The sequence below is a fragment of the Gekko japonicus genome, unplaced genomic scaffold (genome assembly GCF_001447785.1).
Source record: "Gekko japonicus isolate JY-2015 unplaced genomic scaffold, Gekko_japonicus_V1.1 scaffold1359, whole genome shotgun sequence".
Lineage (NCBI taxonomy): Eukaryota > Metazoa > Chordata > Lepidosauria > Squamata > Gekkonidae > Gekko > Gekko japonicus.
In genome coordinates, this window is record NW_015174315.1 from 142,352 (window position 1) to 167,199 (window position 24,848).

Sequence of the window (24,848 nt, forward strand, 5' to 3'; positions counted from 1 at the left end):
GTCCATTCCATGCTGGTATTGAATTAAGCAAAAATGAGGGAGAACTAGTTTGGACCAGTTCAGGGTAAATCAGTTATATGCTGCTGGCCTGCTCTGTTTACTTCCTGTGTACGGAGGATGCATTTGGAGAATACCTGAACCAATGCATTTACTTCAGTTGGCAAGGTCACTTTCTGTAGTGATCAGGATCATTGACACTGTTCACAGGCTTTAATAGTTCATAACGTGTATTAATTAGTTTATATACATGAGGCCTTACCTTGGCATACTGATTCTTCATGTTTTCCTCTCATTTAGGCGCCTGCAAAATGTTTGCATCTGAAGAAATTCCTATTTGCTTTTTTCGAACTTCCTAGTTCTGGAAGAAGTAGATAGATTTCTTATGTATGCAGGTTTGTGCCAAAAGGTAAACAATGCTTTCTTGATATAACTTGCTTTAAATTTTTCCAGCCTAAGTTTTTTTTTTTAAATTTAGGTCTAAGTAACATATCATATTCCAGTTGTCACAATAGTCTTAATCTGTGGGACAGCGGGTCCCCTAAGCAGTGTTCCCTCTAAGCTGAGTTAGTGTGAGTTAGCTCACAGTTTTTTAGCCTCCAGCTCACACATTTTTGTCTTAACACAGGAAGGGTGGCTTCAGAGCAAACTAATTTATGCAGTAGCCAAATTGCTTGCTCACAAACTTTAATGCCAGTAACTCACACAGTAGAATTTTTGCTCACAAGACTGCACAGCTTAGAGGGAGCATTGCCCCTAAATCATATCCCCAAACAGGGTCCCGATGTCTCTCAGGATCCCCCATGCCCATGAAGCTGCAAGAGATGTGGAACTGTCATTCCATGGAATCATCTCAAATGTTGCTTTCGCTGTTCAGTGACATAAGGAGACCAAGCAGCCTTGGGCTTGGAATCCTTTTCAGGAGTTCAGAACTGCTATGTAAGATGCTGTAGTTACTTAGTAATATGCTGAGGGTGTTAAAACATACTATAACATTATTCAGATTAAAGAATGAAAAGAACACAAGACCTAACAAAGTAATACAGCTTTTTCTGAGCAAGTCCTTCATGGCAGTTTGCCCGGCCAATTTATCTTGAGCCATAAGTAAAATCTGGTCTGGAATTGCTCCAGATTTTGGTACCATGAAACCGTAATAAAACATGAAATGGGCTTCTGAATATTACATGTTGCTTCCAGTTTTGGAGTCTCTTATGTGGTGTCCTTCTTAGGGAAGTGTAAAGAGAATTGCTGGTTTTCATCTATGCAGCGTCTGGGCCATGAGACACCCTAAGCAGAAGATCTTGGCTTGAGATTACTACTGGAGGAGTTGGCCTGCTGGTTCACAGCCCTCAGTTCTTCTGCTTTTAAAGTTAGTGTCTTGCAGATGGCTCTTATGTGGATGTGTGTGTTAAATTAAGCACTGGGACTCTTTAGCCCCCTCCCCCCCAAATATCGGAGTCCTGAAATTAGATCCTACTCTGTATATAAATGGCATCTTTGTTGGGTTTCTTCCTATTCTTTGAACATTTTGCAAGCCTTCATATGACATTCTTCTGAGCTTTGGAATTATCTGCTTTTCTTCTGGAGGGTGGGGAAGGGATTGACCCCAAGAATATTCTTCTGAGGTGTTTTAGTTCTGCTGCCTTCTGGATGGCGAGAAGCGTCTGTCCACTGCCCTTTTTGTGTTGTACTACTAGCAAACCTGCACAAAAAGCAGTGCAATGTTAAAAGGGCATTGGCCAGCAATGCTGTTCGCCTCACTGCATTGTTCCGGATGGCCTTGCCCAGTCAGCTAAAATACAACTGGAAAGGAAGTATGCTATTTTACTGTTGTGTGTCTGTTAGAGATGTGTTAATGTCTCGAACAGGGGTATGGAATGCTTTATATATCTGGGTGAGATGTACACAATACTTATTTTCCTATGAAGCCCAAAGTTTCTACTGCTTTAGGAACATAAAATGTATCATACATTAATTAATTAGCATGCAAAATCAGATAAAACTATAAATTATCATTTTCAGAATTATTATCTTCAGAATTTAAAAGTACAAATTCTTTTCTACAAGCAGAATTGCAATTTATACCCAGTATTAGGGCGAGAGCTGCCATGTTCTACTCCCTGTGCCACCTAAGTAGGTATATCTTAATTCTTGCCAGCAGAGAGATATGAAGAAGTAACAGTTGAAATGAGTAAACAGATTTTGCAGTTAAAAAAATATAAAGAGAAACAGTCTTGTCCAGTAGTAATGGGACTACTGGAATTTTGTAGCTATCAAGTTAAACTTTCTAACACTGAACTCTTTAATAATGGGTTATCACTAAACACATTAAGGCATATTAATTTTTGCCCAAATTATTCATGTATAAACAGTAAACATACCCTTGGAAATATGTTATATATTTGTTATCATCTATATAAGATATCACTATATCATTCCGTATATCATCTTGCATAAAATTTTTATGCTGCACATTTACAGTGTGTAGTGCCTATTCCTAAAAAGAATTTTATTCATTCCAAAACAGAAAGTATTTCATAGGAATTTTGTTTAGTCCTCGCCAAAAAAAACCCCATGTATTTTCTGTTGGAAAACCTGAAAATCTTCATTTTTTCCTGAATGTTTCTAGCCCCCGCCCCCCAGCCTTCTCATTGCTAGAGTGGGCACATATCAACTTGCATCGGGCTGATGAGCGCTATGCCCAACAGTTGTGGGCATCCTGATGCATGTACAGCAAGTCTGGCAAATAGTCCCACGAGTTGCCAGCCTTCAGATTTGTTACTCGTTTGGATGCAAGCTCTCACATTAGCACTTCAGAAACATAAAGGAGAATCCACTCTTCCAGTCGGTAAAAGTTTCTCAGCCTGTTGACTTGCAGGTCATTTTTGCTTGCTCCTGGTGAGTAGGTGGGTGGCTGTTTACAGGCCTAACAAGTGGGTACATGATACACCCAAAAATGTGCGCTTTCACTCTGTGCCTGCACGCTGTGCTAGCTTGCCTGCAGCTTGTGCACAGCAATGCCAAAGAGGAATCTACGGTCAGGAACGGGCTTCTCCTAGTCTCCAAAGTAGCCTTCTGTTAAAGGAAATGCCTTTGAGCTAGACCACTCGACTCTGGCTGAGGTGGACTTTAGAGCCAGGCCTAAACTAAGCCAGTTTTGCAGGTCAATGCAGTTTTAAGAGTAATGCAATATGGCAGGGCCCCCCAACCTTTTTCAGCCTGTGGGTTCCTTTGGAATTCTGACATTGGGTGCTGGGTGCAGCTGCAAAATGAGCGCCATAGGAGGTGGAGCCGCACACTGGAAACCCAAGCGCAAGGGAGAAGAGGGAAACTTAAAAAGTACCCTGGTAAAGGGTGAGAATAAGACCAGTAGTGTGGGGGTGCTGAAACAAGGTTCCCTGCACAGCCAGTCATAAGCCCACCTGGGCCCAGCCACTTTCTAAAAACACTTGGTGGGCTCCAAGAAATGTTTCAGCAGGTGCTATGGTACCCATAAGCGCCATACTGGGGGGCCCTGTGGAGTAGCGTGTGGAGGAGTTTCAAATGGCCTGGTGGAAAGAGGCATGGGTATCTGATCTGCATGGGTTCCCCCCCCCCCCAGGCACTTGGGTTTAAAAATAGAAACATCTGGTTTTTCTTTTTTTGAGGGGTGTTTTGAACCTACTGACTGAAGCTTCTTTCTTGTTCATACCACAGTTGATGGTCCCTCTTGTGTTTTAAGCAGCAGAGTCCTGGTACCAACCTCTCCAGAAGTATCTCTCTGCTGACGAGCGCTCTGACTTCATTGCACTACTGTTCCTTCCAGCTAGCAGTGCAATAGTATTGTCAAAGCACCTGGAAGCAGAACCTGCAGCAACTCCCTTCTGGCTTCCATCTGCTACTTCAGAGTTCATGCGAGTGGATCTATCCGCGGAGGGGGCTGGGAGAGTCTTCCTTGCCTTGCGCCAGTTATGAGAATGACAAGCTGTAGCGAGGAATCCTAAGCAGGTCTTTTCAGAATTCTGCTCCTGTCTATTCAGTGGGGCTCACTCCTGGGAAAGTGTTTTAAGATTGCACTGTTAAGTTGATAACTGTAGTGAACTAAATACCATGTTCTTGAAACAGATGTGGCAGCTGATAAGTGGTCATTGCACATAAACTCTGCCCCCGGGGTCTCTTGTCTAGGTGTGCTCTTGAGTAGACACATGGTAGGTGGGGCAGTGTTGGACAGATTTGACCTAAGCACAGCCATTATTGGTCCCTAAATTAACTAAATTCAACTAAAATCTCGATCAGTTGATTGGTAGTGAAAGCTTTGCTTTTGGTTCTGGGTTGTCTTCTGTAAATAGAAAAAGAATCAAAGTGTTCAACATTCAGCAACATCTTTCCTGAAGACCCACTCACTTAGCCTTTGAAACACATTTCCTGTCTTATTTGCCCCCCCATTCGTCTCAGTCGATTACAAGTCTTGCAGACAGCACCTTAAATCTGATTTCTCTGCACAATGCCTAGATTCGAAGAACTCTGAGAAAGAAAGCACCTTTTCATTTACAAGACACACCCTGCTACACAATGCTTTTGCCTCAGTAACAAAATTGTCATGAACCAAACAGCCAGCCCCCTGGAAGGCCTGGAGAGGTCAAGAAAGCAAGGTACATATTGAATCAGCACTGCTGCTCTGACTGCGTTCATGCAAAGGCAACGTAAGCCAGACTGAGCTTCCCTGAAGGTGTATTTTAAAAGGTGGATTATGAGGAAGGATTTGAAGGAAGAGTCACTTCCAGCAGTTGCCCTCTCCTCGGGAAAAAGTTCAGCTCCCGTAAAACACATCCATGATTTTTATTTATGCAAGCTGTGCACGCACATGGGAGGATGCTGATGAGCTGCCAGACTGCCATCATTTCAGGTTTCCCACTATCCCTCCCTGTTATATTACAGGTTCATCCACTAGTTAAAAAATGCTCTCGAACCAGTTCATCACCATTTAATGAATGGATAATCAAATCTGCAACCTCACTGATATGCCATTAGGGAGCAAGGTGTCAGAAGTATTACTTAATTAACTTTAACTGGCTCCTCAAAGTGTTGTAAGGAGTGCCGGGAGCAGCCGCATTACCACCCAAGTTGCAAAAGCACTGCAAGGATTATCTTTGCAGAAAGAGCAGCACTTAGGGCAGGGTACAGTTTAGGGGTGTGCAAAAAAAAATCCTGGTATTTTTTGGCTTCGGGTCAATCAGACCCCCAAAATATCGGTAGATGCCAAATTTCCCCAGTAAAATACCAGTAAGGTATTCGGATTGGGGCTATATTCGGTATTCCCAAATATTTTCAAGTCCCATTTATACCACCAGAGGGAAAGGAGACATGTTAGGGATTTTCCTGTCAATTTCACTCGGGGCAAAATGAACCTGAAAAAAAGCCGGATAATTATGGCTTTTTCGGGTTCAGCTATACTGGTAGCCGAATCATAAATTTTAATGTACTTTTATCTCTGATATGCTAATAAAGGTTGTCTGTCTGTCTACAGATCTCTGATCTGTATTCGGCTTATGTGATACCCAAAAAATAGCGACAAGGTATTTTTCAGGTATTTTTTCGGTTTGGCTATAGCCGAATGCACACCCCTAGTACAGTTACTTCCTAGCTACAATGATTCATGGGGTCGCCTTACATCAGAAGCAACTTGACAGCATGTAACACATACGTGCAGTACCTTCTTCATCCCCAGGGGCCGCTGGATTCTCCAAGCAGCACTGCGTTTTGTGGCCCAAACTGCAGTCAGATTCCATCATTACACACCACACACTTCCCAGTTACACACTGCACATGTTCAGACTTAGCATTACATACCAATACCAACAATATTAAAATTGTCATGTAACATTGAACCAAGGGATCTATTGCTTGCAATTTAACAAGTGGTTCTGCTTCTTTTAACCAGCGAGCAAATATTTTTGATTGATGAATATTCAATAGGTCTAGTAGGGGTCAGAGAAGATGTACACCTTTGACACTGCTCTGACTTAGGGGTGCATTAGACAGAGCAGCGTTAGGCAACTGCCACGAACCCAGTGCTACTTAAAGTAACCAATTCTTCACCTGTGACCTGCTTTATACAGCCTGAGGCAGAAGCAAGGTAGACAAGGAGAATGGAGCCACAGGGCCACTATACTTCCTGTTCTATTCTGTCACAGCTCCTCTTGTCCACCCTTTTCTACCCAAAAGCTGTTACAAGCTTGTCTCCATTTTTCCCCTCAGTCAGTGGTGGGCAAAGGGAAGCAAGGGAACCTGTTAAAAGAGCAGGAACAAACATATAGGAGCTGTATCCTCCTGCTGTCTGGAGCCATTTAAGACAGCCAGGCTTTGCAACCAACAACAAGGAAGCACTAAGGCTAGGACAGGGTCTGTCCGGCCCCGCCCCAGCCCCCTCAAAGAGGTTGAGGGTGGTACCTGAAACTGCAGTATTCCTTATCATTTATCCCCAGTCGTCTAGGTGTTTAAAGTAGTTATGTGACTACGCCAAAAACAGATGTTGACTCAGAAACAAGTAGCTAGTTTTGAACTTTGTATGGTTATGTATTCAAGAAATACCTGCTTTTCAACAGTAAAAGAAAAAAAGAAATCCATTAGTATCCTGATACTGTTACAACATTCACAGACTTGACAGAGGACAACAGATCTGACTGACCTCAAAGTAACCAGGGGCTACTGACAGATCAAAAATCCAGTTGCTGGATCTTCCTTATACCACAGATACGGCTTCAAGCTCTCCTAGATGCCTTTTTGCTATACTGAAGAAAGTTTAAAATTGGTCATTCAAAAAAAACAACAACAACACCATTATAGCCAAAGAATGACTGCTCCTTCAAAAGAGGAAGGCCACCTTAAACATTTTGCTTAGAAAATGTCAGTTTCTGTCATGGGCTCTCCCCACTCATGATGCATCTGCACATCCCTTCTTGTGTACGTCTGTCAGTCATATTCTTGGATCAGGGATTGTTGCCTGATCCCAGTGGCAGGCTGCGCATGGCATGGAGTCCTATGCCCAGAAGGGGCATTTTCCTGTTTCCTTACCCCAGCTGAGTTTAAATTCTGTGGACTCAGCAGGATGAAGCCTCCACATTTAGAAGAGCAAGATTTGAGTCCCGTCGCACCTTAAAGACTGACAAGATTTCCAGGCTGTTAGCTTCTGAGAGTCAAATCTCCCTTCTTGGTATCTGATGAAGGGAGCTTCAACTCTCGAACAGTCATAGCCTGGAAGTCTTGTCCGTCTTTAAGGTGCCACTGGACTCTAACTTTGCTCTTCTGCTGCAGACCGTCATGGCTATGTAACTATCCACATTTAGAGGTGGTCTAACATTCTTCCATATCAGTGCTAAGAGACAAATCGGGGGAGGTCTTGGCCTCTGTGGTGTGTTTGTTGGCCCTCCAGGGCAACTGGTTGGCCACTACGTGAAGCAGGATGTTGGATTAGACAGCTCACTGGTCTGATCCAACAAGGCATTTTTGAAGAATGGAAATTCAAAGGCACATATTTTTAAAAGGTGACCCCAAATTGTCAACATGCCAAAATGAGGGCAGTGATTAAACGGGAATTGGTAACGGAAGGTACAGCAGTGTTTCCCAGACAATGTTGCCAGGGTTTGCTAGAGTTTTATGAGTGTTATGAAAGTTAAATTACTAGAATAGACCCCGTTTTAAAACTTGCATGAACCTAAGACCCCTAACCTGGTAGCTGCCTCTTTTGTGCCTCCTGTTGCATCTCTGAATGATGCAGTGGTACCTGATATACTCTATTCCAGTATGGAGCCTGGATTGATTGAATGAGGGCATAGTTACATGGAGGAGTCTACTATCTGCAAGTCTGCAAAAATCATTTTTCTGGGCTTTTCTCCTTCCAGATAGGTTGAACACCTAAAACAGCAACTTCATGAACAGATACAGGGACAGAAGATCTTTCTCATTCTGGGAGTAAACTTTTATAGGCATAAGATTGCGCCTCCAGTTTTAATTTGCAAAGGTTGTGTGCATTGGCTATCCGACCTGGGGAAACGCTAAAACAGGTGTTCAGAGCATACATACTTGGTGGCAGGGTATTTAGCGGACCCAGCAAGCCTTCTTACATGTGGACTACTGCATGCCAGTAGGATTTTTGCCAACTAAAGACAGGATCCCCTTTCAAATATTTATTTATTTAACTTTTACCCTGCTCTCTCTGCCAAAGCAGGCTCAGGACAGCTTACATAAAACCAATAAAACAATATACAATTCGGAGTAAAATACATAAACATTATAAAACCATTTGTACAATACAATACAATACAATAAAGTGCATTTGAGACATGTTCCACAATGCAGCCACTTAGGATAGCTTCAGCTGGCAGATTGGCACAGGCTTGGCCGATAGGTGCTGCTCTTACTGGAATGCCTGGCAGAAAAGCTCCATCTTCACGGCCCTGCAGAACTAATGGAGGTCCCGCAGGGCCCTGATCTCACCAGGAAGCTCACTCCAGTAAGTCGGTGCCACCAAGGAAAATGCCCTGGTCCTGGTCGATGTCAGCCTGGCGTCCTTAGGACCAGGGAAGGCCAGGTGATTTTGTGTTCCTGATCGCAGTACTCTGTGGGGAACATGTGGGGAAAGGCGGTCCCTCAGGTAGGCAGGCCCCTGACCATAAAGGGCTTTAAAGGTCCAAACCAGCACCTTGAAGCGACTCTGGAATGCTGTTGGCAACCAGTGCAGTGACTTTAGCACATGCTGGATGTGATCCCGCCTAGGGAGACCCATCAACAGCCTGGGCGCTGCATTTTGCACCAGCTGCAGCTTCCGGAGTTGCACCAAGGGCAGCCCCATGTAGAGAGCATTGCAGTAGTCCAGCCTCAAGGTGTCCATAGCGTGGATCACTGAATCCAGATCTTTGTGTTCGAGGAAGGGAACCAACTGCCTAATCAGCCGAAGATGGTAAAAGGCTGCTTTGGCAGCTGCTGCTACCTGGGCCTCCATTGTCAAGGAAGCATCCAGGAGCACTCCCAAGCTTCTGACCTTGGCGCTGGCACCAATTGTGCCCCATCGAAGGCCGGTAGTGGGGTCCCTACCCCCGAGCCGCTCCAATTCAGGCACAGAACCTCCGTCTTCATCGGATTCAATTTCAGTCGGCTCAGCCTAAGCCATCCAGCCACGTCCTGTAACGCCTGGTCCAGACCTTCCGAAGTAGAGTCAGACTGACTGCCGAACAACAGATAGAGCTAGGTGTCATCCGCGTATTGGTGACACCCGCCTAGCCCATGCCTCCAAGCAATCTGGGCAAGGGGGCGCATGTAGATGTTAAATATCATTGGTGAGAGCACCGCCCCTTGAGGCACTCCACGGATTAGTGGGTGCCTTCGGGACAGCTGCTCCCCAAGAGCCACCCTTTGTCCTCGACCTTGGAGAAAGACAAGCCATTGCAAGGCGAGCCCCTGAATCCCCATCTCAGCGAGGCGGTGGGTGAGCAACTGGTGGTTGACGCCGGCAACAGGTCTAACAGCAGCAGCACCGCCATCCTGCCGCGATCCAGGTGCCTCCGTAGGTCATCTGTGAGGGCGACCAGTGCTGTCTCTGTCCCATGTCCTGGGCGGAAGCCAGACTGGAAGGGATCTAGCATGGAAGTGTCATCCATAAAGCTCTGCAACTGTATCACCACTGCCCTCTATTAATTTGCCCAAATAGGGCAAACTGGATACTGGCCGATAGTTTGCCAATTCGGCCGGATCTGAGGATGGTTTTTTTAGGAGAGGGCGGATCATTGCTTCCTTGAGAGCCCCTGGGAACAGCCCCCTGGAGAGGGACTTGTTGATAATGTCCCTAAGGTCACCTCGAAACCTCTCGTGGGCAGCTTTAATTAGCCACGAGGGGCACGAGTCCAGGCTGCACGTGGTTGGGCGTACAGTTGAGATCAATCTCAACTTCCTCTAGGCTGAGTGGACTGAAATAATCCAGAATGGGACCAGAAGACGCGCATGGAGCCTTGAGTTCGCTCACTGTCAAATGTGGCAGGAAAGTTGTGGTGGAGCGACAAAACTTTATCTGCAAAATAGCTCTCAAAAGCCTCACAGCCAATATCCAGTTCCCTGATCCCTAATATATCTTTGATTCTCAAGCTGTTGATCTCATTTTTCTGGATCGTTCCAGCAGCGTCTTATAACAGGCCATGTTGTTGCTTGCAGGCTCTTCCTGCAGTTTGTACTGTGTGTTTTGTATACTCACACATCCATTATATACATGATTACATGAACTGCTCTTCTTCCTGATGCTGCAGAGTTGCGTGGGGATATGCAGTAGCAGCCCTCGTTTTAAATTTACAGAGTGGGATTTGATTGATCATTCTGGGTGTTCTAGTTCCAGGTGGCCGAATCTGATCTGGACAGCATTCAGAGCATGTTGGAGTTTGAAACAATGAAAGGAATCCCTGGTGAACTATCTCAAGAGGTACTGTTCTCAGACTTGAAACTTTGGTTAACTGTACTAAGAATTTGCATTGGCTTTGAAATACTTCAGCTGGGGTAATTATCGCTCATATTTTTTGCATCTTAAGCAACTTGGCAAGAAAGGTCATGTTTCTGCTGACCTGAAGAGGTGTGCAGGTTCCACTTAAGTCAGTTTAACCTTCATTTCTTCTCCTAAAGAATCCTCGGAATTGGTGACTGAGGCGGCCGACTTTTCATAAAAGACCTTGGCTATTGCACAAAATAGCAACCTCCATAGCTTTGTGGACCAGCTTGGGTTAAACATGTTTGTTTGAAAGATGAATGCCTTGATTTAGAAAACATGATCTGTATGAGAACAGGTTTCAGCGGGCAGGTCTGTTTGTAAGAGATGGATTGGCAGACTTGGACACTAGGTTGTACTGATCTTAGATGCAGCAGTTGGTTCCCAGCCATTTAGTTTTTTGTGGGGGATACACTATTTATTTATTTATTTAGATTTTTATCCCGCCCTCCCTGTGGAGGGGCTCAGGGCAGGTTACAAAGTTACAAAATCTCAACAACAATAGTTTAAAAAATTAAAACAGTCATTTAAACAGTAGTAAAAACAGCAATCAAGGTTCATATTGCTATGCTAAGTTCAGGTTGATCAGTCAGTGATTTCAGTAGGGGAGGCCAAAGATGGGTTTTGGATGTCCACTGCCTCAACCAAAAGCTCAGTGGAACAGCTCCGTTTTACATGCCCTGTGGAATTGTAATAAATCCCGGATAGGCCCTGATCTCGAGCGGGAGCTTGTTCTACCAGGCTGGGGCCAGGACAGAAAAGGCCCTGGCCCTGGTTGAGGCTAGTCAGACTTCCTTGGGGCTGGGGACAGCCAGTAAATGTTGGTCGATTGAGTGCAATGCTCTGCGGGGCACATATGGAAGAGAGGCGATCCCGAAGATATGCAGGTCCCTGGCCATATAGGGCTTTGAACATCAGAACCTTGAACTGGATCCAGTACTCTATCAGCAGCCAGCACAGTTGCGAGCCTGCACAGGCATCACCATCAGCATACGTGCCACTGCATTCTGCAGTAGCTGCAGAATGTCTGCCACCTTAGCCAAAAGATTACTGAGGAGTGGATGTGATGTCTATAGAAGTACAAATGCAGAGAGCTTTTCCTGACTGCAACTCTGGGTTACCCGATGAAACTGATCAGCACTAGGCTCAGAATGGCCAAAAGAACGTGGGATGTGGTGATAACCACATGCTTTAGTGCTTTTACTAGCAAAAGTTTTGATCCTCTGTGATGCAAAAAAGATTTATGCCTCATTGAAGCAGTGCTAATAACGTACAAAGAACTTTAGGTATCATGTAGTACTATAAATATTCCAACACTCCTTTGTCAATTTTATCATTACACTATATTCAACTGCCTGGGGAAAAAGTATTCACTCTTAAATAGATGAAATTTGGCCTAGAGTTCATTTGAATAACTGAGGCTTTATATGAGGAACTTCATGTTCATTGGCAAGTAAGCAATTTTGATCAATATCAGTGGCGGGGGGGGGGGGGACGACAGATGACAAAACAGGGTGCTTTTTGTTTCCAGTTCTTAACCCTTTCTGTTGAGGTCTTTGCCAAAGCAGTCAGAAATAAAGTAAAAAGTTATGCCATAAAACTAGCTTGATGATAGTTTTATACTTAACAGAACCTGCGATCTTGTTGACAGCAATTCAGAATTTATTATAGGAATGTAGAGAAGTTTCTAGGTTCCTGGTATACTTAATGAAAGTAGAAATTCTGATCAGCAGGCTAACTGGAAGCAAAGGTATGAACACAACAAAATACAAATGGGTTACTAATATATGAAAATATTTAGGAGTCTGTATTTACAAATCTGAATGTTCTAATGAAAACTAATAAAAATACCTGAAATCTCAATTAAAAGAAAGACTTTGGAGTAAGATTAATTCTCCTGACTTAACAGAATCTATACAATGTTGGTTCTACCAGTGATGCTTTGACAGCAATCCTAAGTAGGTCTACCCAGAAGTAAGTTCCGTGTTAATCAATGGGGTATATTCTCAGGAAAATGTCCTGAAGATTGCAGCTCATGTCTTTTTCTAAACATCCCATTGACACTACTTTAAAAAAATATTGCAAAATGGCAGTATTTTATCACAGCTTTAGACACCCTCTTGATAGAGGACAAATGGGAGCTCTGGACCTCCAACTCTGCTATTTAGCGTTTCAGCTAAGAAATAGTCTTCCATTTCTTACAGGGAGCTTTGGCGAACTTTGCATAGACCTAGAAAAATCCTCTGTTAATAAGTGTACTTTAGAGGAAGTTTGGTTGGATGCAAGCCAAGCCTCCCAAAGTAATACTAAATAATTCTACATTTAAAATTTATGGTAAATGTTGTGTGTGTGTGGGGAACTAGCTCTAAGAACATAAGAGCCCTGCTGGATCAGACAAATGTTCCATGCAGTCCAGCATCTTGTCTCACACAGCGGCCAGTCAGCTCATTTGGAGGTCCAACAACAGGGCTCAGAGACTGAGGCCTCCTGGTTACTGGTATTCAGAGATTTACTGCCTCTGAATGTGCAGGTCTCCTTTAGCCATCATGGCTAGAAGCCACTGAAAAAACTATCCTCCATGAATCCTTCTGCTCACCTTTTGAAGTACCTACAGCTGGGGCCATCACTACTAGGGGTGTGCGTTTGGCAAAACGGAACAGAAATTTTATCCTCTCAAACATTTTTCTTGCTCCTATACCAGGAAAATCCTCTGGCTCTCATACAGCAGCTATCGGTCATGAAGTCACGTTACAAAATGTTGTGCGATAGGCTTGACAGGATTTCTGCCGAGCAGCAAGAGTCAATGCGTTCTATCAATGCTACCCTCAATAAAACACTTATGCTGGTTCAGAAGATACAGCAGCATGCTGGGATTGAGGTGATGCTTTCTGGTGTATTTCCTTTCTTGTATCTATTGATCCTGTGCAGCTTACAGGAATCCCAAAACCAATATAAAAAACAAATGTTCCTTGGGGGAGGGGATTCTCGGCTGCAGCTGGATCTAGCCACGGTGGCCCCTTCAGTGATTGGTGGAGGCATAAGGGCTCTCTGTGAACATAAGAACATAAGAGAAGCCAGTGTTGGATCAGACTAATGGGCCTTCCAATCCAACGCTCTGTCACACAGTTGCCAAAAATACCAGATGGGATCTGGGTATGATGGAGGAACACCTGGCTGTCTCCTGGCCTGCTACAGATGGCCTGATCAATTTATCTGTGGAATTTCTGTACTGAATCGCCAGAAAATTCAACTCAAAGCCGTTAACAGGCAGTTTTTAAAAATCACAATACAATAGAGTTAAGAGCAAACAATAAAATCATAGCAAATCTAAGACTCTTCATATGGGAGATGTGAGAGCTGCATTTTTTTCCCTTCTGAAACTGCTGTCTGTTAAATGTCTTCTAATGGCGGCAGCAGTGATGGAAGATAGGGGGCCCTGGGTTTTGTAGCGCCCCCCCCCCTGCTGACGGTTGGATTTCCATCACAGCAGCAGTGATGAAACTTGGCAGCCCTGGTAACATAACACACCTGGGACTTCTAATGTTCCTTCCATAAAATTTTTACAGAGTTCTCTGTATGATTACCAGTAAAGGTAGGCAAGCTTCAGAAAAGTCTGTTTGCTTCTTGTTACTACAGTCTGAAACTTCAGGGGAACACTAAGCATTTTCCTGGGCCCAGTCCGTGTTGGGCAGTGTCAGGCTGGGCCAGCACCAGGACAAACTGTACTGTGCACTCCAGCAATAGTCTAGAATCTTTTGCAAAGTGTGAGTGTTCCAGGGTGGTTGCTCTGGGATTCCCAAGTTGATAGATTTCTCTGGAAAAAGCTTACTAAAAATGACTGTCTCTGTTGAATGCAAAGAATTTGGACATGAAACACATTTTGTGCCTCAGGAACTGCAGGAGACTTGCTTAATAACCTGAATTCTTTTATCCTTAGACCTTGCCTCTGTCTGAAGAGCAGCAGCTTGCAATACAGCAGATAAGGTGCCATGCCCTCCAAAAGACAGATGCTCCAGGAAAGCAGGTAATTGGGACCTGAGCACTTGGCTTTTGCGTGGCTTCTTTCTTTCTCAAGGTGCTCCGTATAGGATCCTGACCACGTTCTGTAAAGCCAACTGCCAAGGCCTTCATCTGATAAAAAGACAGCTGCCAGTTTGTCTGCTGTATTTTTGTGGGTGAGCCCTGTAATGTGTTGAAGGGAAGGATGCACATGCATAAAGGAGTGGTGACTGGCCACAGCTATCAATATGTTGCTTATGGTGTGTGCCAGTACTTCTTGGTGCGCCTTCTTGTGTCAGTGTTGCTCATGAATAGACATGGTGCTCAGCACTGTGTGGATTCCATGCAGAAGATTCTGTACCTTGAAAAGAAAGATTCTGCAGCTCATGTTAATTAAGCAACTTGGCAGCACTGTATATCTAATTCACTCCTCCCTACTGGTTCAGCCACCTTTACCTTCTGCACCAGTTCCCAGGTACTGCTTGGGATCGAACCCAGGTAAATTTCCCCTCTGGCTGCCTCCATTGCTTACTATTCTAGGGCAGTCATAATGTCTAGAAATCTCCTTTGTCACATTTTGAGCAAGCATCTGCTTGATCAGTGTGAATGCAATCAAAGCACAGTCTGTCAACCTCTCCACAACCCCATATGTCAGGGATCCCAACGTGGTGCCCACCCACCAAGTGTTAGGTAGTGGGTGGAGCTACATAGGGCTCCTGCCCAGCTGGGCTTCCGATTGCCGGATATTAAAATAACAGTGTTTCAGTGGCATCTGCCACCTTGGCATTTTTGTTCTCTCACTGTTCTTTCCCAGTATATTACATTTATCTCTCTTCTCCCCTGTACTTGGGCTTCCCCTGTAGGCGTGGCTCTGCCTTCTGCAATAGTCATTTTGTGGTTGGGCTGCAGCGGGCTATGCTGATCTGGGTGTCCGCACTAAGTTCGGCATCAACCCTATGTCAGCATTCCAGAGGTGCCCACAGGCTCATAAATGTTGGACCTGACTTATGAGGTTCAGTGGCAGAAGCAGCAGGCTAGAGGCTCTCGCCATGGCATTCTGACTCCACACAAGTTATTTGGTATCTGCAGCAGCATCCTGTAAATTGCCCTCCCTGTTGACATCCCAGTGTTCATACTTTATCAGGGACACCCTCTCTGTCCTGCCCCAACCTTTGGTAATATCTGCCAGCGTGGGAGGCTGTTACCAGTGCACAATATCTTGCTTCGCCCCTTCTAGAGTACTTAGCCATATCCCCCCCCCCCAGTTCCACTGTGCTGTGGGAGGTAAGACTTTCCTCTGAGCAAAGAGACAATAGAAGCAATACCAGTTTCACTGCTGGAAAGAAAGGTGGCAGACTTTGCCTCATATTCAGCTTCCAGGGTCTCAGCACCTTCATCTGCCCCAGGAAGTTCAGGATGTTTTTACTGTCTACACTTCCTGGCTCATTCTGTTCAACTCAAGCACCTATTTTCATATCTTAGCTTGGCCACAAGGTAGTAAAGTTAAGCGTTCTGCTGGGGGAGTTGTACCCTGCCAATACCCTTGGCCTTGCCACCATCCCCAGTCTTTGAGTGTGTGGTAGCTGATGCAGCACATCTGTCATTGAGGGGTGGCGCTCTTTCCTTTCGGAGATGTGTGGCTCTTTAGGAGAGTATGCCGCCCTTCTCTTCATCACTTGCACATTATCCTGTAGCAGTCTAGCAATTGACAGATAGCGGAGAGAAGTCTTGCCCACATTCCACCTGAACTGTACAGTTTATCACGGCACTCCACTACAACAACAGCTGTTGTCCCTTTGTTTATCTAGCCTTTGTATTTGGGTAAATGGTGCTCAGGGACCAAGCTTCTCCTTCCGGGGCACTCCAAAAGGCTGCACATTGGCTTCTTCTGCCAACACAAAGTGCCACAATTAGAACAGGCATAGGGCCAATGCCTTCCAGCTCTATAGGAACCACCAGCTCTCTTGCATCACCCCACTTCAAACACTCTGATCACTAAGGTGGTAAACAGAATTGCCCAAGGTGGGATAATTCATCAGTCTTGGTTTTCCAAGATTCTTAGTTCTGGGATTTCTATCCTGGAGTATCTGCTTTGCATTAAACTCTTTAGATTTGCTGTTCTCTTCCTTGAAGGTGCCACTTAAGCAGCTGTAAACCCTATATACCTTCAGCCTATAGTGAAGAAGCTTCTCGAGGGCCCAGTTAACCCCCCCCCCCACCTATACAGATCTCAGCCAAGGACAAAGGTAGACTGTAAGTTGTTTCCTGGGGCTGTCTAAGAATGCTCAAGTTGACCATGTCCTCAGCATTTCAGTAAAGGCATCCCTCTTGAGGAATGCTGCAGAGCAGCTGCTTGGATTCCTTTAACGTCTTAGATGTTGGACCGTGAACAGATGCTTCCTTTGACAGAGAGCAGTGTTACATGCTGTGCTGCACCTGTCCCTGCCTCCAGCTAATCAACTTGCTAATTTTTCCCCCTCATTGATCAGAAGAAAAACAAGTTGCTTGCCTGATGCTGGTGTTCTGAGTGGTGATCTTTGTAGTGTCCCAGCCTACCCTTTCCCACAACTGATGCTTAAAATTTGGCTGTGGTGACTCCTCCCCCTTGGAGGATGTGCATTGGCCGTGTGGTTTCAAAAAAGGGAGAAAGCTTGTGCCTAAATGCCTAGATCTGGAATGGCCCAAATTGAAGACTACTCAAAGAACACCAGTGACAGGTAAGCAACCTGCTTCTCTTCCTCCAATAGTGAAAAGGGGCAGAGGAAAGCAACCACTTCTCTATGCCTGAAATCTGGGAGATCTTTCTATGCTGGTGGTTGCAAATGTTTATATATATTTTTTTTTAATTAAAAAGTAAGGAAATACACATTTTGTGCTGCTTCTTTGTGTGCATGGAGTTCATAGACCATACCTAGAGGAATATGAGATGAAAGGCATAGCTTGGAATTACAGAAGTGCAAGTGGAGTAGAGTCTGCAAAACAGAACTTTCACATTAGCCTTCTTGCAGCTCCTCCACCAGCTGTTCCTGAAGATTAGGGATCCCACAGAACAGCTTGGAATGTGAAATGGGGAAGTGGTGAAGACACAGCTTATGGTTAGAAAAGGTTGAAGCCCTCCCACTAAAGTGTCTTCTATTTGTGTAAGAGGCTTTGTGGATCCTATCCCCTGTCTAAAGTGCTTTGATCTGTGTTGGCTATTTCATATATGAGCACTCATTGTTTTTTTAAAATAGTCATATTGTAGAATAGATGATATTTTTGCAAAGATTAAACAAGTCTGACAGAAATATGACATAAAGATCAAATTCTAAGCTCCTGAGGCTTTAGAGCAACTTCTTTAAAGTGCAGGGTGTATTTTTTTAGAGGGGGAAAGTATATTGAGTTCCTAATATATTTCAACTTAATTTTCCTCCCTCAGAATTGTCCAAAAGAACACCAGATCCATTGATTCCAGAAGAACTTGCCCAAGTTTAAGTGGCTAGACAAGATTGTGGTTCTTTAAAATTTGCAACTGCTCAGCTTTGGTATCCAGTTCTTTTATACATAGTTCCTAAACTGTTTGCAGGTAACCAAGATTGCTGAGGTGTAAGTTGATGTATGCCTGTAATCATGATATTGTGTAACATTCTGAAAATTGGTTAACTGTCAAAATGGTGGTGTTTTGTTCTGGAAGCTGTTGTCCTATGGATATTTGCAAATAGTGGCTTTAGGCTGCATCATGATGGTGTGAACTACAATATGCATGCATAGATACTACTTGCAAACTAAATATTGAATAGATTAAATAAAACAAAATGGGCTTTGAGCTCTTTTTTGAACTGCTATCTCTGTGGTAGGATCTTCTACCTGACTGCTAGAAGTAACTTGGAGATTGGCTACTGTGTCTGTTGGATCCTGGTTTTGCTTCTCAGTGTCACAGATCCTAAGTGGCCCTCTTTCTAAAATGCAATAAACCCACAGTTGTCTTGAATGGAAACAACACAAGAATTGCACTTGGTGAATTGCACTTATTCAGCCAAAATACTCATGGGCTGCCTTGCCCATGTCTTTTTTTAAATAATAAAATTTAGGGCATACACTATAAACATTACACACTCTCACAAATGACAAGATGGGACGTGTCCTAAAACAAAGCTTCCCTTCGCATCAAAATATAACAGCAAGCATTTTTTTAAAAAGGCTCTCTTTTCACAGTGGCTCATTCAAAACACACATGAATTTGGGCTGCTTCTGTTAGTATAATCAAAGCCAGAGCTTATGAACTCAAATAAAAATGACATGATTATGACTTTTCAAAACTTGTGGTCTCCAGTTGTAGCTTGAGTTAAAGGTAGATATTGTTATTGTTGTTCAGTCGCACAGTACACCAGAAAATGTAACATCCATAAAAAAGTGGAAAATGCATTTTGGCTTAGCTAACTCTTGAAGGGGTTGCCAACTGATTACAAAAGGCAGTTTAGTGACATATGCTCAATACTGGAAACAGGATAAAGTTTTAGAAGTTGGAGAATGGATAAAAAAACTACTTTTTATGGTTGAAATGGACAAAATGACAAGGAAACTTAAAACTTGGAGGCAGAAGAATTATTTCAGACTGGAAAGACCTTAAAGAATACTTAGAGAAATATTGGGATGTAAAGGACAGTTTGCGTTGCTTTGATAATTATCGAAAATTAAAAGGTTAATAGAATAGAGATAAATGTATATGAAGAGAAGATATGGGCTGGAGGGTGGAGCACTGTGGGAAGCTGAAAAGGGGGGGGCAGCTGACAGAGGCTGTGAGCGTTTAAAGCAGTGAAAAGAGAGAAAACCGAGGGTCTTAAGCCAGCTGGATTTGGCAGGGAGGATTCCACGTGGAATCTCTAGCTGTGATAAGGGTAGAGCAATATTAATGAGATCACAGGCACCTCAAGAATATTTTGATGAGGACTATGGGAGTGAAAGAAAAACAAACAAGGAAACAAACAAAAACCCATTCCACAAGAAGTTCAGGCTCTTACAGCTAAACAGCTAGTAGGCATCTGTGGGGTTGGAAAGACGGAAGAGTTGAAGGTCAGTATGAATAGTTGGAAGTTGATTAATACAGCATTGGCCTAAAAGAAAATTGACAGTCTGTAATAAGATCTGCTAGATGCTTTGCAGTAATGAAAGCTAATAATAATAATAAAAACTTAGGTCAGTAGAGAAATGAGTGCAGAGGAGTTGTGCAGGAGAAGTACCTTCTGGGAAGGTCTGAGGAAGATTAGTCCATAATTGAACTTGAAGAATTCCAGTGTAATCTGGGTCTATTACTCCAGGGATTACAAAAATCCCTTTTTTGCTGTTAGATGAGCATGGAAGAATAAGTCCCACATGCCCAGCAGGAAGGGGACCAGAGATTTGTGAGGGTACCACTATAACTTCTCCTGGGAATATAAAATGCACTGGCTGTTTTAAAATCAAGTCAATTCTAGCGCTATTTTTGGTGGCACTGGGTGTAGTTAAGACAGAGCTTCCCCCTGAGGAGGATTTGACTTCATGCTCCCTGTTTATACTTTGTAAGCTCATGTCCTGAATTCCCTTGTGCACTTCTGTTAAAATAGGATAGGAAATGGGTTGGTATTCCACTATGTTATTCCCAGCTTCATCTTGGTCTCTAGTGAGATGCACTGGACACACAGATAACATTTCAGAAATCTCTTTACTTTCTTCCAAGTAAGGGTTCTCATTTTTTAAGTGATCCATAAGAACACTTTGTGGAGAAGGGTGTAAGGGGTGGAGGAGTTTTATCTGGTGGAACCACAGGTGATGGCTTTTGAGGCATTGAGGGTAAAGACTCTAAAATTGTTGGCACTGAAGATTCTAAGGCTTTTGGTGCCAAAGGCAGTGTTGGTGCTAAAGGCACAAGTGGTGCAGGAGGCAGTGGCTTAGGTAAAACCAATTGAGCCCCCTGAGAAAAGGCAAAGGAGCCTTCTATACTGCATGTCAGAGAAGCCAGCGAAGAAACAAGTGCTATGGCTTCTAAAAGACCATGTACATAAGAACTTTGAATACCTGTATCCTGGATTCCTTTATGGAGTTCCGTTAAAAGGGTATAAGACAAAGGTTTATATTCAACAATCTGATTACCCTGCGCATCCTGTCCAGCAACATGTACTGGGCAGACACTTAACATTTCTGTTAATTCTTCAAGATCCCCATCCTCCTCCTGTAATTTAGTCTCTAGGACTTCTCTAACAACCCGACCAGGAATCTGAGATGATTGGCGTGGGGTTAAAGCAGAAGGTGCAGAGGAATAATCAGACCTACTGGTCCCAGAGTCCAACAAGGTTGGAGCTGAGAGAGAAGTAGAGGGGGGTTTTGGGGTGGCCAGCTGACAGACCGAATAGGAGGGAGGAGGACACACTGTTAACTGCGTCCTCGGCTGAGCGGGTGCAAAAGTTTCAACCGCATATCGGCATTGATGCCAGACCTGAAGTAGCTCTACAGGAGCTCTTGGGGGACCATGTAAAACCTTCCCCACTTTTTCCCAATCCCGGAGTCTTAAGGACCCCTCTTCCAGGTAGGAGGGACATTACCTATGGATTTCTCCTAACAAACCCTTGACTTGCCGCAGAGATGCGGTCCCGCCGGATCTCTGAAGCAAATAATGGAGTTCTTCGGCATGCTTTCTCTGAGGGATTGTCAAATCACCCCCCATACTCACCAGTGAAGGGGTCGCAGCAGACGCGATGAAGGAGTGCACTCAGGGACCTGTTCCAGGTGCTGGTGAGCCAGGTGTGTTCCTTAGTGTCCCTGTTCGGGCACCACATGAAAGAATCACAGAGACAGCTCTCTCGAGGGTAGAGAAATCAGTCTGCCTCTCAAGGCAGCAAGCAGTTTATTTTATGCACACTCTGCCTCCCCCCCACCCACCGTGCGGTAAGGTTGGGGGTCACGTACAGAAACCAGAGAAACCAGATATGTCTTAAGGATGCTGACATAGTACAAATAATTAACAAGCTACCTTCTTGGACATGTGCAAAGCACTTTCAATGGATTTCCATTTCCAAAATGTTCTAAGATGTTCTTCTGCTCGTAGTTTCCTTATGGCAACAACTCGATGGTGGATCATGGGGCCAGGTGCTGCAATGCTTCAGCTTCAGTATCTGGCCTTCCAGGGAACAGTCAGGGCTGATTTCTTTTAGGATTGACTGATTTGATCTCCTTGCAGTCCAAGGGACTCTCAACAGTCTCAAGGTAGATATGCAAAGTACTATTTAAAAACCTAAAAGACTAAAAGACTATAGCCAGTTTGGTGTAGTGGTTAGGAGCATGGACTCAAAGCTGGGAGAACCGGGTTTGATTCCCCACGCCTCCACTTGCAGCTGCTGGTGTGACCTTGGGTCAGTCACAAGCTCTGGCACAGCTGTCCTTGAAAAAGAGCCGTTTGTGTCAGAGCTCTCTCAGCCCCACCTACCTCACAGGGTGTCTGTTGTGGGGAGGGGAAGGGAAAGGAGTCTGTAAGCCGCTCTGAGACTCCAAGTGAAGGGCGGGATATAAATCCAATCTCTTCTCTTCTTCTTCTTCTCTATACAGTGTCAGATCCTACTAGCTTTTCTGCTGGCAAGAGTAGAAACATGGTGCTATTTAATTCCCCTCCTCACTGTAGTGAATCTCACATGGCTCTCTGTTCTCCCTGGCACAACATTGGGGGGGGGTCAGAAGGGACCCCTCTTGTGCTATCAGAAAAATTGCTGGATGCAATATATAGTGCCTCAGTAGTTCATGCCCTTTTAAATTTTATGGCTGATTTACCTTTTAGCATTGTTTTGGACTACTGAACTCTGGAATTGGCTGTAACCCACATTTTCCATATTTGCGCTATCTAATCTGTTCTGTGGATTGCACAAGTGAGATCTAATGGCTGAGTCTGTGATTGTTAAATTTACAGCTTAGAAGATGCTTTTTCTAGAAGTGAAAAATTCTAGATGGGTTCTGCAGCAAAACCTTTGATTACTCTTATGAAAGACACTTCTAGTGATTCAGGTGTACCCAATCTTCCTTCCGTTTCCTTTCTGTAGTACATTGAGCACTGCTATGTGGCTTTGGGCCACAGGCTGGCCAAAGTTAAACATGTTGCAATCAGGGAAGCAGCAATATAAAAGTTAAACAAGTGCTTAATATATTTAAAAACATTTCTATGCTGCCCTTCCACTCAATTCAGAGTCCCCAAAGTGGCAAACATTTCAAAAATAAATAAATAAAATGATTAAAACATATAGACACACATACAGGGAGGAAGCCTAATAGGGAGGAGGGCTAATAAGAGTTAACGAGGGAATGCTGACCCGACGGAATCCTTGCACTGATGAGAGACAAAACAAACACAGTTTTATACAGAGCTGTTCCAGGCGGAGCCCATTATACTTAGACAGGAATAGCTGTACACTGGATTGCACTGTAAATGTCTGCTGTCAAAATCAGTACAACTCAATTTAACTTTAGGTTTGTATGTTCAATGAGCGAATAATTGTGGGGGGATATAAATAGCAGATTCCAGAGGGGCAGCCAGGATGTTTTGTTACAGTAAACATGAGCTTTATCAACAGATTTATTGTGGCAGAAGCTTTTGTGAACTATAGCCTGCTTTGTCAGATGAATGCAATACTGTAATTGGTCAGCAGAGATTTTGTGTGTGTGTGTTCTCTATCCTGTGTCTCTAACAGTTTGCAGAACAAAGTTTGAGTCCGGTGGCACCTATAAGCAAGGAACCATGTTAGTCTGTCCTTGTAAAAGAAAACAAAAATCCAGTGGAACCTTAAAGACTTTAACATTTATTTCAGTAAGAGCTTTCGTAAGTCACACTTCCTCCTTCAGCTCCTACAATAAATGCTGTTAGTCTTTTAAGGTGCTACTGGATTTTTGTTTTATTAACGGTGACAGCAAATGCCCATGGAAGGCAAGAGTTTTTTAAAAGTGCTTTGCCTATCTATGCAAAATTCAAACGTACTGAAGGAACATTAGAGCTGCTGTGCAGCATTAGGCCTTTGGTCCATTGACGCCAGCATCCCATTTCCAACTGGCCAATCAGATACCACAGGGAAGCCTGCAAACAGCCCTCCCCTGCTGACTGCTCCCCAGCAGCTGAAGGTTCCATTGCCAGAGGATGTTGTGATGGCCACAGGAGTAAACATCTTTAAAAGGTGATTAGAAAGATTCATGGAGGATAAGTCTATCAATAGCTACTAGCCATGGTGACTGAGGAGAACCTCCACATTCAGAGGCACTAAGCCTCTGAATCCCAGAGCCAGGAGGCAACATCAGCGGGGAAAGCCTCAGCTTCTATGCCATATTGTTGGCCATCCAGAGGAAGAGGAAACTGGATTTATACCCCGCCCTTCACTACCCAAGGGAGTCTCAGAGCGGCTTACAGACTCCTTTCCCTTCCCCTCCCCACAACAGACACCCTGGGAGGTAGGTGGGGCTGAGAGAGCTCTGACAGAAACTGCTCTTTTTCAAGAACAGCTGTGCCAGAACTATAGCTTGCCCAAGGTCATCCAGCAGGTGCAAGTGGACGGGTGGGGAATCAAACCCGGTTCTCCCAGATTAGAGTCCACGCACTTAACCACTACAGCAAACTGGCTGGCCACTGTATGTGAGACAGGATGCTGGATGAGATGGACCACTGGTCTGATCCAACAGGGCTGTTCTTATGTTCAGGTTTGGTTTTAGTTGTTTTTATAATGTATTTGAACTGTTAGCCACTTCAAGGGTCCTCACTGGACAGAAGTGCCATACAAATTTTGTACATAAACCATGTATGATAGGTTTATTGCTTATCTTCCTTGTGTTTGCCCAGTCCTCTTTTTAAACTCATCTAAGCTGGTGACCATTACAACATCTCACAGCAGCCTGAAGTGTTCCCTTTTTCCTGTCTTCAGCCTGTTGTCAACCAGTTTTTGGAGGATGAACCAAACTCGAAGTACCACTAGCTGAAATTTTAAAATATCTTACTGGCTTTGCGGAAGATGGGTGAAGAACATCTACCTTTGCAAGGCTTAAGAGTGTTCCAGAGCAAACTGTGTATCTGAAGTGGGTTGTACAACCATTTGCTCTGTTGGTTAGCAAAGGCGCTAGCCTCCTTTAAGGAGCCCCACTTTCGTGAACAATTCTGTCCTGTATCATTGTATGTCTATTTATCTAGGAATCAGACCTTTTGAAGTCATTCTAAATAACGGCTTTGGGTTAGTGTTCTACACAAATCTGTTCAACAACAAATCCTGTTCGGTCTGTTAACTGAAGATTCCTTTTGAAAAAGCAGTTTGTGAATGAAAGAGCTGAATTTAGCTCCAGAACTGTGTTCTGTGCACAGTTCCTTTGAGCATGT

The 24,848-nt window shown here is 44.1% G+C and overlaps 1 protein-coding gene across 3 annotated transcripts in view; it reads left to right on the forward strand.

Annotated features, from left to right (window-relative positions):
* SKA2 (spindle and kinetochore associated complex subunit 2) overlaps window positions 1–18,862 on the forward strand; it is a 20,741-nt gene extending 1,879 nt beyond the window's left edge. For 2 of the 3 annotated variants that reach the window (XM_015424167.1, XM_015424169.1), the window contains 4 exons: window positions 10,352–10,441; window positions 13,203–13,379; window positions 14,439–14,525; window positions 17,919–18,862. In XM_015424167.1, coding sequence (XP_015279653.1) covers window positions 10,352–10,441; window positions 13,203–13,379; window positions 14,439–14,525; window positions 17,919–17,948 — 384 coding nt within the window. In that variant the 3' untranslated portion in view covers window positions 17,949–18,862. Of the gene's footprint in view, window positions 1–337; window positions 407–10,351; window positions 10,442–13,202; window positions 13,380–14,438; window positions 14,526–17,918 lie in introns of those variants that run through there. The other variant, XM_015424168.1, reaches the window with a different exon arrangement.
* Window positions 18,863–24,848: the final 5,986 nt, after the last annotated feature.